This window comes from Peromyscus californicus, unplaced genomic scaffold (assembly GCF_007827085.1).
Source record: "Peromyscus californicus insignis strain IS unplaced genomic scaffold, ASM782708v3 Scaffold_11__1_contigs__length_118956290, whole genome shotgun sequence".
Classification (NCBI taxonomy): domain Eukaryota; kingdom Metazoa; phylum Chordata; class Mammalia; order Rodentia; family Cricetidae; genus Peromyscus; species Peromyscus californicus.
This window is the reverse complement of record NW_026294402.1, coordinates 65753033-65766927: the sequence shown is the minus strand read 5'-3', so window position 1 is coordinate 65766927 and position 13895 is coordinate 65753033. Positions and strand designations below refer to the sequence as shown.

Genomic DNA, 13895 nt, shown 5'->3' with positions numbered 1-13895 from the left:
GCATCCTCCACTGAATCCAACGTGTGCATCCTCCACTGAATCCAACGTGTACATCCTCCACTGAATCCAACATGTGTGTGCATCCTCCACTGAATCCAACGTGTGCATCCTCCACTGAATCCAACGTGTGCATCCTCCACTGAATCGCGCTATTTTAGGCATCAGAGTCCCTTTTGTTCCATCATTTCTCTTGGCCATGAGTTTGAAAACTCTTCAACCTAGACTCCACTTCAGCTCCATCTTCTCCCCAGCCCTCCTGGTGACATTCTCACTGGAGCCCTAGGGCAGCCACATGCAAAGCCCTGCTTTCCCACCTACCTCCAGCTCAGACCCAGGCAGACCTCAGCGTCAGAGGTGACCAACAGGCGTAGTCAGAGATGAAGGGAAGATGATCAGCACATCTGTCTCCTCACACACTTGGGAAAGGGATCCAAAGGCAGAAGGGGGAACCAGCCGTTCGCTTGGTTCTACCTGGGCTTTCTATCGGAAAACTCTTTTCCATCTTGCTCAGCTGGCAGGCCCTGGGCACCTGGGCTAAAACATGATCTCAGATGTAAATCCAGAGTCAATACACACAGGCAGGAACTGGCCCTGGGAGACCGGCAGGGGTACATTTTCATAGAAAGACAAGATTCACAGATGAGACGTGCCAGATGCCAGGGCTGGATCTGAGCTTAGCTTCATGATACACCCTTACCTAGGTGCTAAGGCCGTGTTAGGCATTGTTCTGAGCACTTAGCAAAGCTGATTGAATCTTTGTAACAACCCCAGGAGATGCCTACTATTTCATCCTCATTTTCTTCTTTCATGTATACATATAGTGTGTGTGTGTGTGTCTGTCTGTCTGTCTGTGTCTGTGTCTATGCAGGGGGGACATTTGTGTGTTAGCGAGCATAAGCACACCCCACAGCATATGTGTAGAGGTCAGAGGTCAACCTGTGTGATGGTTAATTTTAATTGTCAACTTGACATAACCTAGAATAACCTGGGAAGACAGTCTCAGTGAGGGCTCCTCTGGATCAGTCAGGGTGGCCTGTGGCGTTTCTATAAGGGATTGTCTTGATGACCTTAACTGGTGTGAGAAGATCTAGCCTGAAAGTGGACAGTTTGGAGCCCTGGACTGGATTAGAGGAAGCTACTGAGTGCCAGGCATGCATTCATTCACTCTCTGCGTTTGGTTGTCGTGTGACTAGCTGCTTCAAGTTTCTGTCTTGATGTCTCCGAACCGACGACTGTAGCCTGGGATTGTAAACCGAATAAGCCTTTCTCCCCTAAGTTACCTTTTGCTGGGACATTTTATCACATCTGTGGAAATGAAGCCAGAACAACCTGGGATTGATTCCGAGCACACATTGCAGGGCCTGGCTTTATGTGTGGGTGCTGAGGATTGAACTCGGGTCCTTAGGCATGCAAAGCAAGCACACTGCCAACTGAGCTATCCTCCCCGCCCCCACTGCATAAACTCCAAGGTCTTTGGCACCCATGCTCTATCCTGCCCAGCCTCTTCATGTCCTTTGGTCATGAGCTCTCATGCCTCTGAGTCATCCTTCATGCTCTCCCCTCAGCTGGAAAGCCCCACTCCCCACCCCAAAAACACAGCCCAGGTAACCCTTCCAGGCCAGGCTTAGCATTCAAGAACAATCCATCACCCTTTTGGAGATTCTCCCCATCTGTTCCTCCACAACGAGTCCCCTCAAGGTTTATGCTACATATTATACCTTCAGTGAGAACAGGATGAGCTTGGAAGGGTGACATGTAGTGACATCCTCTCTCTGTTGGCTCTCTAGGCCTGGAGACAGATCTGGGTTCAAATCCTGATTCTGTCTCATCCTAGCAGTGTGATCTGGGCTGAGGCTGACTGTCTGCCAGTCTCAGGCCCGGTGGTCTTACCTACAGGCCTCAAGCCTTGGAGTCAGGCAGCTAGTGAGTGCCTTGCTGGCTACTTGCCAGGGGGAAGGTCAGGTCACTTACCTTGTATGGGATCTTCCCAAGTTCCCCCACTACCATCTGGCCATCCCACCATGAATATCCTTGGGCTCCTCAAAGATGGAGTTCATGATGGTTCCCAGTACCTTCCCAGCTACCTACCACTAGCTGGACCACCTGTAGGTAGTCTTAGGGCCTATGTTGATGGAACACATGCCAGGCTTAACCCACAGTCCTGACTTGGTATTCCAGAGCCATTTGGAAGAAGTTATGGAGCTACTGACATAAGGAAACCATTACAGAAGACAGAGAGCAGATTCCTGCTCTTCAGAAGTGAAAGTGATCGCCTAGGCTGTCAGCTCCAAGTCCAGCGCCCAGAAACACTGCAAGAGTGTGGCTTCAACACCTCCCAGCCGCTGGTCATGATCATCCACGGGTGGTCGGTAGGAAGTGCTGACGTGCTGTATTCTCTGTGTGTTCCTGCTCGCTGTCTTTCTTCCTAGTGGGTTGGATTTTGATAATGCCGATGATAACCTCACACATGGCCCTGGTAAAGCACCTCCCAGTTTTCTCAGTTCCAGGAGTAAGCAGGATAGTGGAAACGTTATGCCTATGTGTATGTCTGTGTGTATGTGCATGAGAGTGCAGGTGCCTGCCAAGGCCAGAAGAGGGTGCTGGATCCCCTGAAGCTGGAGTTGCAGGTAATTGTGTGCTGCCAGGCATGGGTGCTGGGAGCAGAACTCAGGTCCTCTGCAAAGGGAGTACGCACTCTTAACCTTGACCCATCTCCAGCACTACATCAAAAAAATGTTATGTGGGTTCTAAGGCTCAAACTCAGGGCTGTGGGTAAGGCAGGTGCTTTCCCAACGAAGTCACTCTCCTACAACAAACGAATTGGAATTTATTTTCTGCCATCTACTTGAAAATTATTTGTTTGAAGAGCTGGCCACAAACTCATCATATAGTCAAGGAAGACCTTGAACTCCTGTTCCTCCTGGCTCCACCTCCAAGGGCTAGGACAACAGCTGTGTGTCTCTGTGTCTGGTTTATGCAATTCTTGGGGTTGGACCTAGAGCCCCATGAATGTTAGGCAATCACTCCGATGACTTCAGTATATCGCCAGACATGAAAAATATTCTCAAAACCCCCACCTCACCTGCTCTAGAGAATAAACTGGCTCGCCCATCTGACCTGTCACCTTCTTTTGTCACTTCCTATCCTCTGCCCACTTCCAAATGCCCCCTTCCTCATTCTCTTCTCTGGGTCAGCTTCCCTTCCCTATAGGCACAGTCTCAATCAGGGTCTCCTGCAGTCCATCCCTGCCACAGCCCAGCCCTTCCCCAGGGTGTAACAATGGGTCCCTGAGTTCCCAGCCTCCGGCACCTCTGGCTCCTCTGGCTCCTGGAGCCTCATTCAGTTTCTCTGACCCACTCGGCTGTAAGTTCTTCCCTGGAACTTGTCTGACATTGCAGGCCACTAGCCACCACACATCGGGTGTTCCAAAACGTTTGTTAACTGAATTAATGATCAAATTATTAAGTTGGGTTTTGAAATGCAACACAAAGCTGCAGACTCCTATAGCAAAATGTGCTCTTTGGACAAATAGGATTTTGAAGCCTGGCTGGGCTCCTGGAATTGTTCTAAAAACTCGGAACCCACCACTCATTCCTTTGGTCTTAACAACCCTCCTGGAAGGAAGGCAACATCCCCATGCTGCTGATGAAGAAAGGAGGCACAGGGGTTAAACAACACACATGCAAAGTAGTTCAGCTTCGATATTGGCTCTCAGTAAACATTTCTTCAATAAACACAGCTCAGCTCCCCTGGAAGGATGGGAGGATGGCTAATGGGGGTGAGGTGGGGGTGGGGTATGAGGATGGAGCTCTACCATTTCCCCTCTTGCAGTTTGACCTTAAACTCTCTCAAATTTCTCCAGTCTTCAGACACCTCTATGCCCCCTTTCTGCCTCCACAAGACTGCCTGGAATACCCTAGACCCAGCTGTGACCACCTTCCTGCCTTCTCTGTTTAGTCTCCAAGGCACAAAACAAACCCTCCCCTCTGGGAACACAGTGGGCACACCCACACATTATCCCAAGCAGGGGACACACAGAGCAGGGCTCCGGATCTCACATTCCTCCCACCAAAGGGCAAAGAGGGCAGGACAGCCCCTGTGGGACCCCAGGCACTGTGGAGCTGACTTCTGAAGTCAACTCTTGGACCTCATTTTCACACACTTTTCCATTATTTTAGGGCTCAGAAAGAGCTACCTTGGGGAAAAATTCAGGCAGTGATTCTCAGGTGGGGAGAATGTAGCAAGGTTTGGGCACACTGTGTTCTCAAAATCTGGGGTTGGAGATGGGGTTGACACCACATGGAGGGAGCTAGAGACGGGCAGACAGCTGGGCAAGAGCTCTTCAAGCCCAAATGTCCTCAGCTCTAGGCTGAGGAATCCCAGGCCATGGCCTTTCTGTTGGGGAGAAAGATCTAGAATTGTCCTTGAAACTGATAAAGAAGAGGGCTAAGTACTCAGTGACCCCAGGAACTAGCACAGGGCTCCCTCTCCCCTCCCAGCTAAGCTGACAACCTGTGGCCCACCCTCAGATGGATGGCTTGCTAGAAACTTGGATCTGGAAGCTAGTGGGTGCACTGAAATCCCGACAGTCCCAGCCGGTGAACGTAGGGTTTGTGGATTGGATCTCCCTGGCACACCAACACTACGCTGTCGCTGTCCGCAATACCCGTGCTGTAGGCCAGGAGGTGGCTGCTCTTCTCCTGTGGCTGGAGGTAAGTCCACCTACCTGGCCCTCTGACAGTCAGGGAGGTAAGCTGGTCTCCAAGAGATCTCCCTGCTACTCCGGGAGACCTCAGTGTGCAGCCTGCAGGTCTGAGACAAGACATGAGGCCTCCCTTGAGCCATCTGCCCCCTACTCCCCAGCCGTCGCTCCTGTGTGTACACCCCTCCATTATCCTGGAGCAGCAGTGGTCCATCACTTTCTAGGCTATCCCCTGTATCCATGGTGTGCTGGTTAGTGTATTGTCAACTTGACACAAGCTAGGGTCCTCTGGGAAGAGCGAACTCAATTGAGAAATGCCTCTGTCAGAGTGCCCAGTAGATAAGCCTGCAGGGCATTTTATTCATCATCATCATCATCATCATCATCATCATCATCATGGTCATCCTCAATGATTGGCGTGGGAGGGCCTAGCCCACTGTGGGCAGTGCCAGCCCTGGGCAGGTGGTCCAGAGTTGTACAAGAAAGCAGGCTGAGCAAGGCATGGAGAGCAAGCCAGAAAGTAGAGTTCCTTCATGGTTTCTGATTTGGTTCCTACATCCAGGTCCCTGGCCTGACTTCCCCTCGTGGTATACTGTAATCTGTAAGCTAAAATAAACCCTTTCCTCCCCAAGTTGCTTTTGGTCAGTGTTTTCTCACAGCAACAGAAAGCAGACCAGGACATATGAATGGCTATGAATGCAGTCCATTACAAAATCATAAAACATTGGAGACCAGTGAGCTGGCTCCATGGGTTAAGGCCCTTGTACAAGTAGAAAGAGAAAACTGAATCCCTCAAGTTGTCCTCTGAACACACACACACACACACACACACACACACACACACACACACACACACACACACAATGTCATCATATTTTTAAAACATTGGGAAAAGAAAACTATGAGATTTTTTTCTCACAATGTTTAAAGTTCAAATGCTCAGTTATCCATTATGAACTTTGTAAATGACAATGTCCTGTCATGATGTCACACAAAATAAATGTATATATGCTCTTGAAACCTGTGGGTCACAGTTTGGATGCCCCAGTGTGGCCTACAACTATATTTCACCCAGTATGGCTCAGAGAAGCTGGTTTGGATACATTTGTTCGAAGGAATCTAAACACACTTAGAAGTCATCAATCCCACACAAGTATGGCATCCCCCTATAATTACAGCTTGAAACGTAAAGACAGGGTGCTGTGGGATGGTCTGTATGTCAAATGTATTGCTCTGATTGGTCAATAAATAAAACATTGATTGGCCAGTAGCCAGGCAGGAAGTATAGGCAGGACTAACAGAGAGGAAAATAGAGAGAACAGGAAGGTGGAGGGAGACACTGCCAGCCTCCGCCATGACAAGCAGCATGTGAAGATGCCGGTAAGCCACGAGCCACATAGCAAGGTATAGATTTATAAAAATGGATTAATTTAAGATGTAAGAACTAGATAGCTAGAAGCCTGAGCCATTAGGCCAAACAGTTTAAATAATATAAGCGTCTGTGTGTTTATTCTATAAGTGGGTTGTCGGACTGCCTGGGCTTGGCGGGACCCGGAGAGAAAACTCTCCAGCTACAACAGGGGGATCCCCAGTTACTGCAGGGCACCAATGTCTAGCTGAAGCCAGGTAGGCAGGAGGCAACAGTCACCAGGATATCCCAAAGAAAGGTCACCCCTGTCCCCCATCACCCAAGAGGACAGTCCGTGAGTTGACAAGTCAGTTTCCCAATTATAAAGCACTTGGTTCACAGGCAGCACCAAGCATGGATGGGTGCCCCACAGAAGCAGGCCCTATGGAAGGCTCTTGGCCTCACACCAACTCCTCCCTCAACCCTCTTGTCCTGTCTTGCAGGAATCTGTGAAGTTTTCTCAGAGCAAAGTTCACCTGATCGGCTACAGCCTGGGAGCTCATGTCTCAGGATTCGCAGGCAGCTCCATGGGTAGAAAGCACAAGATTGGAAGAATCACGGGTAACTCTGCTGGATAACCCCACACAAGCTCGGTGGCGGCTGGGTACAGGGAGCACACACCTGCTTCCCTATGCTCATCGATGATAACACCAAACACTGCCCAACAAGTCTTCTATCAGGAATTGCTGCTGTCCCATGAGAACACAGAACCAAGGACAGCCTGCTTCCTATGACCTTTCTTCCACGGAACTATTCCCAGAGCTGTTCCAAACGGGTCCAAAAGAGGATTCCAATTATATTTTGTAACAAGAAACTTTTACTGGTTTTGTTGTTTATCTGTGTGTGGTTTTTTTTTTTTTTTTTTTTTTTTGAGACCTGTCTCATGTAGCCCAGGCTAGGCTCCAACTCTGTATCTAGCCTGACACTCCTGACTCTGATGTACACAAATGCCTTGCCTTGCTAGAAGCATTGCTAGAGGGGTCAGAATTCCACAAAGTGTGGGTGAGAATATTGCAAGCAAATTTGAGGACTGGAATCTGTTGGGCTCCCCAGAGTATGTATAAGTGCCAAATGGGTGTGGCTTTCCCCCTGTAATTCAAGCCCAGGAAGTCAAAGGCAGGGGAGCCCCATGGCAAGCTGCACAGCCCTGTGAGCTCGGAGTTTGAGAGACCCTAGCTCATTGAATATGGTGAAAGAACAATTAAAGATGACTCCTGCCATCCATCTCCAGGTGTTACCTGCACACCGACACACCTGCAGAGGTGCCCCCCCACACACGTAAACATGCACATACCACACACAGAATGGAAAAAGAAAAAACAAAGCATTTCACAAAGTGAGACATTGTCAGGCCTGAGCCCTCGGCCTCCCCATTCCAAATGGCACTGTCACATCCCAGCATTCTAACCAGGCCACCCACACAGGAGACAGCAGGAGGGCTCCGTACCCTGCAGTCATCTTGCTGTCAGCCTAAAGAAAGAAATACTTTGGATCACACCAAGGCCGCCGCGGGTGGGGCTGGAGGGCAGGTGACCTAACAGCTCACTGTCAAGGATGGTGGCCTGGGCTGAAGCCTGCCACCACAGGGTGCTTCAGACAAGTCAGAGGAGGAGAGTCCATGGTGCATAGGTACCCTCCCCAGGTAGTCAGCCAGAAGCCGTTCTTGTCCCTGCAAGCAGGGCTGTCGCTGGGAGCCTGGGGCTTACTAAGCCCCCACATGTCGAGATTTTCACCCCTTCCTAAGATTGTTCTGGACCTTCCAATGAGTGCAGGAACCAGCTTGTTCAAGGAGACTACTGACGACACACAGGCACACGAATGCTTTCTTTGCCCAAGAAGTCAGAACTGCACATAATGAGCACCGTGGGCTGCTGCATTTTTATGCAAACAGATGCTGTAGAAACTACCAGGAGAGGCACTTAAAATTGATTTGCTTAATAAATCAAGCATTCACTCATAACCTGATTGTTACCTCCTGATCTGCAAACCTCTCTCCCCTTAGAATAATGCCTGGCCTGGCAGATTTTCAGCACCGTGAATTACTATGGCTTTACAGCAAAAACGTTAGCGTCTAAGGTTCTGGAGAAGCACCACACACTTGTTTTCCTCTTCCTGCTAGCTCAGAAATGTGCAATGATATCAGAGCTGGGAGGAGAGCCTTCTGTTGCCCTCCCCACGCTGATCTATGCCGGCTTTCATTTTCTTACCAGGGCTGGACCCCGCAGGCCCTTTGTTTGAGGGCACTTCCCCCAGCGACCGTCTTTCTCCAGATGATGCCAGTTTTGTGGACGCCATTCACACCTTTACCCAGGAGCACATGGGCCTGAGTGTGGGCATCCAACAGCCCATTGCCCACTATGACTTCTACCCCAATGGCGGCACCTTCCAGCCCGGCTGCCACTTCCTGGAGCTCTACAAACACATTGCGGAGCATGGCTTAAATGGTAAGAATGGGAAGTCATAGCCTAGAGCCTTAGCCTGTTTCTCATCCTCTCCTGAGGTCTCAGGGACCACCTCAGCAAGGATAGAGCCCCCAGTGCAGGGTCTCAAAGGCCGTTTTGGGGGCTGGTGGTCCCCAGGCAGCTGCTCCCTGTGACAGCTCCCAGGGCCTTGGAGAAGCACCATCAGGAACCATCACTTCCCACTCCTGCCCAGAGATACAGGAAGCTGTTCCAGGGGCATTCGCCCTTGTGAGAGCTGAGTCCTGACCCCACCTCTTGTCCTCTCCTTTCTGGAACTTTCCACCTTTGGGAATTTCCACTCTCTAGAGCCACAGGAAGGTCTTGACGTGTGTGTGTGTGTGTGTGTGTGTGTGTGTGTGTGTGTGTGTGTGTGTGTGTGCAATTGTGTGGGGGTAAATACTGAAGCTAGAAGACAACCTCCATCTTGGTTTTGGGGACATGGTATCTCACTGGCTTGGTTCTCAATGATTCAGCTAGGGCGGCTGCCTCAAGGATCTGCCTGCCCCTGCCTCCCCAGCATGGGGACTGCAAGCACACGGCCACACTTGGCTCTTGTACCTGAGTTCCGGGGGTTGGACCCAGGCCCCGGGTTTGCCTGGCAAACACTTTCCTGACTGACCGCTGTTCTCACCCCTCTCCATGCCACTTTCAGCAGCAGATCCGCGGACATGCACATTGATAGCACACCTGGGGTGAAAAGGAACTAACGAGCATGCAAGCCACCAGCAACCACACCTTCCAAGAACAGGGACACTGCAGGCGTCCCAGATTTCTCATTGTTATGTCACCCAGATGAGAGCAGGCCAGGTCACTCCAGGTGACAGCTGGAGACCCCAATTCTACATACTCGCTTCCCACCCCTATCATCCAAATCCAGGCTGAGCACTCCCTGGGGATTCCATCGCCACCCTCACCTCTCCAGTCCCAGAAAGCCCTTCGCACACCCCACTGCCTCACCAACTCCAGCTGGCTGCACTCCAGCATTCCTCTACACCCCAGAGCCTTCTGGGAACTTCCCCTATCTGTCTTTACATCTCCCCAGCAGTCACCCTTCCTCCGGTCAGCAACAGGTCCCCGCTGATTCACCCACTCTTTTCTCAGAGCTACAGCCCCTCCTTGCAAAGCTCAGCACAGGCCCTAGGATAGTGTTTAGTCACCACTTGCCTAGTAAACACATTTTTGACCAGTTGCTGCCATTTTCTCTTCTATGCTACCCTTAAAATGACATAACTTTATGCACCCCGCTTGCCTAACTGGGGGTAAGGAGGAACTCCAAGTCCTCCATCCCTTTGTTTAAAGTGCTCCCATTCCGGGGCACTCCCCCCAGCCACACCTATGCAGAAGGCAGCTTGATAACAGCTTTCCACCCACCCCACCCCACCCCACCCCACACTACCCCGCACCACCCCACCCCGTACAGAGTGAGCTACCAGAGGCCAGCAAATGTCTTTGAGGCTGTTTTCTCATTTGTTAGAACAGCTGCCTCCAGGCACTGTTGGGGAGTGGTTGAGGAGACAGCAAGTGGTACAGCCCTCCTGACACCAGGAGCAGAGCCCATCGTGACCGAGATGACCCGCGTTGCATTTAGTCTTAAAACATTAGAGGAAGTGGCTCCAGGCAAGGTGACCTGTCCCTGACCTGACTTTAGGTACTTCTGGGTCTTCTGGCTGCCCCCTGACATCACTTTAGATAATTTGCTGCAGATTAGATTAGAAATTGGAAAGTTTTCTTTAAAAAGGTCAAATTTCACGATGGGAGGATGGGTGGATAGCTTCACAGGCAGAGAGCCTGCACAGCATACAGGAAAATCTGGATTCTGGATGTCAGCACCTGCTCTGCATAAAACCAGACATGGAGTAATCTCAGCACTTGAGAGGCAGGAGGTCAAGGCCAGCCTGCGCAACAGGAGATTTTGTCTTGAAAGAAAAAGGTTGGTGGACCAGGAAGATGGTTCAGAGGGTTTGGGCATTTGCCACGCAAGCTCGATGACCTGAGTTGGATTCCCAGAACCATGTCAAGGAGGAAGGAGAACGTGACTCCTGAAAGTTGTCTTCTCATTTCAGCATTTGCTCTGTGACACACACAGTCATACATGAACACACACACAGACACAGACACAGACACACACAATTTAAGTTTTATTTTTATTACATTTTACTTATTTTGTGTATGTTGGGGGCACGTGTGTGTGTGTGTGTGTGTGTGTGTGTGTGTGTGTGTGTGTGTGTATGTGTGTGTGTAGGCTACTTATAGGAGTTTTATGTTAGTCACAGAGATCACATTCAGGTCTTCTGGTTTGGCAGCAAGCCCCTTTCCTCAATAAGCCATCTTGCTCTACCCCAACCCACCACCACCCCAGAATATTAAACACTTAAAAATGTTGCTTTGGGCCGGGCGGTGGTGGCACATGCCTTTAATCCCAGCACTCGGGAGGCAGAGGCCGGCGGATTTCTGTGAGTTCGAGGCCAGCCTGGGCTACCAAGTGAGTTCCAGGAAAGGCACAAAGCTACACAGAGAAACCCTGTCTCGAAAAAAACAAAAAAAAAAAAAAAAAAAAAATGTTGCTTTGGGGATTAGGCCCTAGACCTGGATGACCTGGCTGTGGTAATGTGGTAAGAAAAGAAGAAGCCCACAGCACTAGCCAAGTAGCTCTCTGTCTAGACCTCAGCACTGGGCCTTTGCTAACCATGGGGGAATTCCTCAGAACAAGCTGTGCTATCTGGCTCTTTCCTAGTAACATTGGGTACTCATAAAAACACCTCCTAATCCATGTTATTATCATAGCAGGTTGATCTCAGTGTGGTATCTACAGAGGTCTACTTTCTTTAGCTTTCTATTGCAACAGACCCATTGTCTGGGAGAACTCAGCAGTCCTGCTACACACACACACACACACACATCTGCCTAGAACTGAAACCATAAGTCTTTTTGTTGGGGCCATGTAAGACAAATTGCTAATTGGTCTTACTAATAAAAACCCCAGAGCCAGATATTGGGGTAAAAACTGAGAGATCAGAGGAGTAGAACAAGCCACAGCCAACCCCACCTTACCAACTCCTCAGCCTTCAGAGAGAGCTACTTCCTGTACAATCACACCTATGTACCTTTCTGTGCCTTCTTCTCTCCGCCCAGCTACATCACTTCCTCTTTCCACCCAACTCTATTACTTCCTGTCTGTACAGACCTCCAGACCTCTATGGTTAACTAGCGCTGAGATTAAAGGCATGTGCCACCACACCTGGCTCTGTTCCCAGTGTGGCCTTGAACTCACAGAGATAGATGAATCTCTGCCTCCCGAATGCTAGGATTAAAGGTGTGCTACCACTGCCTGACCTCTATATTTAAAATAGTGGCTGGCTTTTTCCTCAGATCCCCAGATAAGCTTTATTGGGGTACACAAATAAAATATCACCACAGGGCCACTTGGGGCTCAGAGGGCTAACTGTCTTTTTGTCCTGCGTCTCAGCTATAACCCAGACCATCAAATGTGCCCATGAGCGCTCGGTGCACCTCTTCATTGACTCGTTGCGACACAGTGATCTGCAGAGCACAGGCTTCCAGTGCAGTGACATGAACAGCTTCAGCCAGGGCCTGTGTCTGAGCTGCAAGAAGGGCCGTTGCAACACTCTGGGCTATGACATCCGCAGGGACTGGACAGGCAAGAGCAAGAAGCTCTTCCTCATCACCCGAGCCCAGGCCCCCTTCAGAGGTGAGTGTCCTACCTGAAGGTTCAGGAGCTGCTTCTGGGCTGCAGTGTCAAGAGAAGGAAGTCATGGAAGAAGAGCTGTACACACGCACAGGGTTGCAGGGGCCAACTAACGCTCTGAGGACTCAGTCTTTCTGCATTATCTCACCCACCAGTGATCCACCAGTCACCCACCAGTCACCCGCCAGTCGCCCACCAGTGATCCACCAGTCACTCACCAGTCACCCACCAGTCGCCTACCAGTGATCCACCAGTCACCCACCAGTCACCCACCAGTGCTCTTGTCCACTGACAGAACCCACCTCAGGGGCTCAGTGCAGCTTGGCAGGCAGCAAGTCCCTTGGGAACAATTATTTCTCTTTATTTCAGTACATTATCTTGCTCCAGGGACATCCAATGAGGACAGTACCACCTTGCCAGTGATGTTGAGGGGACTCCTCAGGACTGCCTGAAACCAGCCAGGGATAAAGCTAAGGACTGAGTTCTTAGTCTCCCAGTTCCTCCTCACTCCTTCCAATGAGCAAAGGTTTCATGAGTCCAAGCCGATGTCCCTCACCATGGGTGTGTCCGTGGCCATATCAGACTGCCCTGGGGAAGCTGTAGATGACACCCTGTGAGACTTATCTGGTCAACTCTGTCATCAATATATCATTGTCCAGTAAGGGTAGCCATCCACTCACCCTATGTGGCTATTTAAATACTTTTCACTTTTTTTTTTTTCTGGAGACAGGGTTTCTCTATGTAGCTTTGCACCTTTCCTAGAACTCACTCTGTAGCCCAGGTTGGCCTCGAACTCACAGAGATCCGCCTGCCTCTGCCTCCCAAGTGCTGGGGTTAAAGGTGTGCGGCACCACCGCCCAGCACTTTTCACATGTTTTATTACTTGTATTTATCATATAATATTTGAGGAGGGAGGGGGAATGTGCCATGGTGCACTTAGGGACATCAAAGAACAATTTGCAGAAGTCAGTTCTCTCTGTTCACCATGTGGGTCTCAGGGATTGAACTCAGGTTGTTGGGCTTGTTGGCAAACGCCTTTACCTCCTGAGCTACCTTCTAAACCCTGATTTAAATACTTCAGAAAAAAAAAAACCACAATGTCATTCCTCATACCAGTCTCCATTCAAAGGCTCAAATAAATACATGACTGCAAAGTCAGACAACACAGAAACGAAACATTCCAGTCTTGCAGAATGTTCTATTGATAGTGCTGGAACATGGCCTTGAACGCAGGCCACATAACTACCCCTTCTCCAACGCCATGGCCGTGGTCATCTCTGATGTGGGCTCCCAGCCACCACCAGCATTTTGAAAGACACACCTTAAAAAGAACACATTTGCCCAACGCTGGTGTACTGAGAAGCCACTATTCATATTTTTCTAGGACAAGTGCTGTACCTTTTTGGTCAGGGTCTGGTGTGTCGAGATAAATGGCACCTCCTATTTGGAGCTTCATTAAGTTGGCCCACATTCCCCTGGCTCCCTGAGATAGCTGATGGAACCATCAAAGGACCTGTTTCTCTAGAACCCTCCCTGCCAGGACTTGGGTAAACGCTGCCGAGTGCAGCTTTGGCGGAAGACAATCGGGAAATGGCCACCCAGTGGATCCAGGCAATT

At 50.1% G+C, this 13895-nt stretch overlaps 1 protein-coding gene across 1 annotated transcript; it reads left to right on the top strand.

Annotated features, from left to right (window-relative positions):
- Positions 1 to 2181: 2181 nt before the first annotated feature.
- Positions 2182 to 12746, top strand: Lipc (lipase C, hepatic type). Its single transcript, XM_052713725.1, is given in 7 exon segments — positions 2182 to 2369; positions 4530 to 4712; positions 6554 to 6671; positions 8321 to 8554; positions 12039 to 12281; positions 12666 to 12721; positions 12723 to 12746. Coding segments are annotated over 7 exon segments (879 nt in total). The 5' UTR covers positions 2182 to 2348.
- Positions 12747 to 13895: the final 1149 nt, after the last annotated feature.